This window comes from Elephas maximus, chromosome 7 (assembly GCF_024166365.1).
Source record: "Elephas maximus indicus isolate mEleMax1 chromosome 7, mEleMax1 primary haplotype, whole genome shotgun sequence".
NCBI lineage: Eukaryota > Metazoa > Chordata > Mammalia > Proboscidea > Elephantidae > Elephas > Elephas maximus.
The window spans coordinates 57,132,945-57,136,819 of NC_064825.1; the positions used below are offsets into that span (position 1 = coordinate 57,132,945).

Here is a 3,875-nt window from a genome sequence, read left to right on the forward strand (position 1 = left end):
AAAATTAAAGAAGACAAGGAAAATATGTATATTCACTATATTGCACTGTGTTTCTAACAAGAAACATAGTCTTTATCCAGATAGGATCAACAATATTATTGATTGAAAGCTGGTATAGGCTACAATGATCTGAAAACTGCCTTTCATGCTGGTAAATTCCGAGAAGTAGTTAAAGGGAAAACGCAAGCATCTCAAATAATGTGGAATTTTGTTTTGGGAGATGATTATTGTTGCACAAAGAAACGTGAATGTCTGATTAGCATGGATTTTAAGAACTGAACATTTTCACCACATGACTGCGGACCTGCTTGGTCTTTATGCCATAGACCAGTGGATTGAGAACTGGAGGGACCAACAAATAAATGCTGGAAAAGAGGATATGGATATAAGGGGGGATATGAGAACCAAACCTATGTGTGAAGAAGGAGAAGAAGGCCAAGAGGTAGAACTGGAGGAAGACACAGATGTGAGCAATGCAGGTACTGAATGCTTTCAACCTCGCCTCCTTCTGGGGCAAACAGAAAACTGTGGTAAATATCTGGATGTAGGACAAGGTGATGAATGTGAGGTCAAACCCTGCTATTGTGAAGGCCACAAACAAACCATAGATCTTGTTGACCTGGACATTTTCGGCAGCTAGTTTCACAATAGCCATATGCTCACAGTAGGAGTGGGAGATGACAGTTGTATGATAAAATTTAAGACGACACTTTATCAGTATTAGGCATGGGGCTACAATAATGGCAGCCCTGAGAGTAACCACAATACCTATTTGGGTGACTAGCTGGTGGGTGAAGATGGCAGCATGCCTCAGTGGATAACAGATGGCAACATAACGGTCCAGGGCCATGGCCAGCAGGATGCCTGACTCGATGCACTGAAATGTGTGGATGAGCCACATTTGAAGCAAGCAGGAATCAAAATAGATCTCTGGCATATGAAACCAGAGGATTCCAAGCATCTTGGGCATAATGCTGGTAGCAAGTGCAATATCTGTGATTCCTAGCATGCCTAGAAAAATGTACATGGGCTCATGGAGGCTGCGTTCTGATTTTATGATAGTTAGAAGCAAGGAGTTTCCAGTCATAGCAATGAGGTATGTAACGAAGAATGGAATCCCAATCCAGCACTGCACAGACTCTAGGCCTGGGATCCCTACTAGTGTCAACACAGAGGGCATGAAGATTGTGATATTAGAAGTAGACATGGTGTCCTTGGGCCTTCTGATGCAGTCAAAAGAAGCTTTTCAGTCAGTGCTACTGTTCCTTTTCTACTTCCTATTTTAATCCAAATATGGCATATTTAGTCTGTCTTATTTTGGTGGAACTCTATGAGTACATCATCCATCGGACTCATATTATTGATGTGAAAAGGCAGATTCATAGAGTCACATCACTGTTTTAAGGAAGACATCCACAAGCACTGTGTCACAGTAAGATATAATGTGCGCGGCAGGCCAACTGTATTTAGAACCAACAAAATCATTTGATTGAGAGATCAAACTGCTGAACTGTCTGTTATTTCCTTTCCAGACCTGTTGACCAAATATTTCATTTGTTTGTTTTGCTTGAGAACTGATTTTTAACCATTTTGACAACTTGTTCCATAGCCTACATTCTGGCTACTCTCTAAAACAAAAAGCCAAACGCTTTGCCATCGAGTCAATTCTGACTCACAGACACCTTATAAGACAGAGTAGAACTAGCCCATAGAGTTTCCAAGGAGCGACTGGTGGATATGAACTGCCAGGCTTTTGGTTAGCAGCAGAGTTCTTAAGCACTCTTCCACCAGGGCTGTAGCTACTCTCTAACCCCTACTCTCTAAAAAAAAAAAAAAATTTATTTATTTATTTAGCAGTCTATTATTCCCAATTCTCTTAAACTCAGGGAATGTCAGTTTGGACCAGAAAGTTCCCAAACTCCAACAAGCTGATACCCAAGAGCATATTTATATCCCTATATCTGTAAATATCAATGTCACCTGTAGCTTGCTAGGCTGAAAAGAACCTTTAGAAAAATTAACCCAAGTTTATGTTCCTTTAACCAGTCTGGACCAACGTTCCCTGATACTTTTCAAATTTCTGGGAAAGCTCTCTTTCCTTTGGCTTATAGTTCTAACAGCTAAAATTCTTAAAATTAGTTGTGTGCTTAAAATAGCAAGCATAAGCAGTTGGAATTTTATAATGCGTGTCACAGAATACTTAGAGAAGAGGAACCTGTGGGAGGCAAGAGAATGAGCAGCAGCAATTCACAGCGAAGAGAACTCATTCCAAGATAAATACAGGCTATAGAAAAATGGGGGAATGGCTCACTAAGCCGTAATAAAGACCTGATTTGTGGGTTTTAATTGTTCAGAGCTATCATTAGTGTGAGATTTATCCATTTGGGCTTATTGCTTTTTAACAAAATACAGATATTCTTGAAAGATTGTATCATTTGTGAGCTCAGACACAAGCAACTTAGAAAATACAAACAGTTGATGAATGAACTTATTTAAAGATGTCAAAGAAGAACTAGACAGGAAAGGCAGAGGATGAGGTTTTGGGGTACCAGAAATAGCCAGAACAGGGCTATAGAACAAGTGAAGAAAATTTAATTAATTCCCAATTTTACTAATGAGTGATTTTTCTGAAACATTCTTTTTTTATATCTTCTTGGAAAGCTCTTCTCTGATCAAAATCATAAAAAAATAAAATACATATTTGGTATAAGACATTCTAAAGCCATCCATTAAAGAAACATTTGTAATTCTGTGAAGAATAAAAAGTTGGGTTATTTCATGCTTCCCTAGACTCTTTAATAAAGTTGCTTTCAATCATGCCAGCAAGCTCCTAAATCAGCTAACCACATATTGAATGTCTTCAAGTATGCAAGCAAGAAAGGAAGCAGCTTCCGTTTTATGTTGCTAAATTTAAGTGAAAGAATGAAGTCAGCAGGGGCTATATTATGCGAGGAAGGGTGTATTCATGAACATATATTTAGGATAGTCCGTCAACCAAGCACTGGGATTTCTACAGATGTGCTCATCATGCTCAATTCTATGACCTCCACACCCACAGATCACTGACTCTTTCTCATAGGACCAAAGTGTGTATTCTCCAAAGTCAGTCAGAAGTAGAATAGGTATCCTTTGAGATATCACAATGTTATCACAGTGTCCAACAAAGGAGCTAACATGTGAGACTTACCTGAGTGGTAAAGATGCTGGGATGGCATGTGGGTACGCACATAAAAAACTGAGTGCCTGATTAGTGGCATAGAGGGATTGATTGTAGAAGCTGATAATGACAAATTATGGGAGTGAATTTAGAAATAGTGAAGCTAACTCCTCGATGGTTGTTGAGAGCTGGTTTTGATCTTACCAGATGCCTGAAGTGTGCTTTCAGATCTTCATATACTTTCAAGTCATCAAATCTTTTCTCTTCCTGAGATTCCAGTCTCAGTCCCACATTTTTTGTGTTCTACAATGCCTCTTCTTTCTATCTGCACATTCTGAAACAGTACCTTCTCAATGCCATTAACTGTCATCATTTGTAGATGCTGGAACCACCTGCCAATATTATACTGTGAGCATCCTCTTGGATAGGCTTTCACAATGTTCTTTCATCTCTGCAGTACCACCACTTTCCTTTCTCCAAAATTCTGTCAGAGAACATGTTTGCGTTCACCCTCCAACAAAACACCACAGCAAGGTCTCTGGCATTCAGCAACACAGCAGACATTTCTTTAGCTGAAATTAGACAGGCAAATAGCTAGCCACCTGTATTAAGGCTCCCTAATGAGTATGTGAGAAAGGAGGAGGAGTTATGGCCATGGGTTGAGGGATTTTCCAGCCACTCACCAAGACCCTGAGAGACTCAGGAGATTTTATGTCAA

The 3,875-nt window shown here is 39.6% G+C and overlaps 1 protein-coding gene across 1 annotated transcript; it reads right to left on the reverse strand.

Moving 5' to 3' along the window:
• Positions 1–268: 268 nt before the first annotated feature.
• On the reverse strand, positions 269–1,207 carry LOC126079218 (olfactory receptor 52A1-like). The gene has a single exon (XM_049890149.1). It carries the CDS (start codon positions 1,205–1,207, stop codon positions 269–271), a length of 939 nt encoding a protein of 312 aa, XP_049746106.1.
• Between the last annotated feature and the right edge of the window lie 2,668 nt (positions 1,208–3,875).

Excerpts from the sequence above, each read along its gene's own strand:
- LOC126079218 (XM_049890149.1), bottom strand. The coding sequence starts at position 1,207 with ATGTCTACTTCTAATATCACAATCTTCATGCCCTCTGTGTTGACACTA.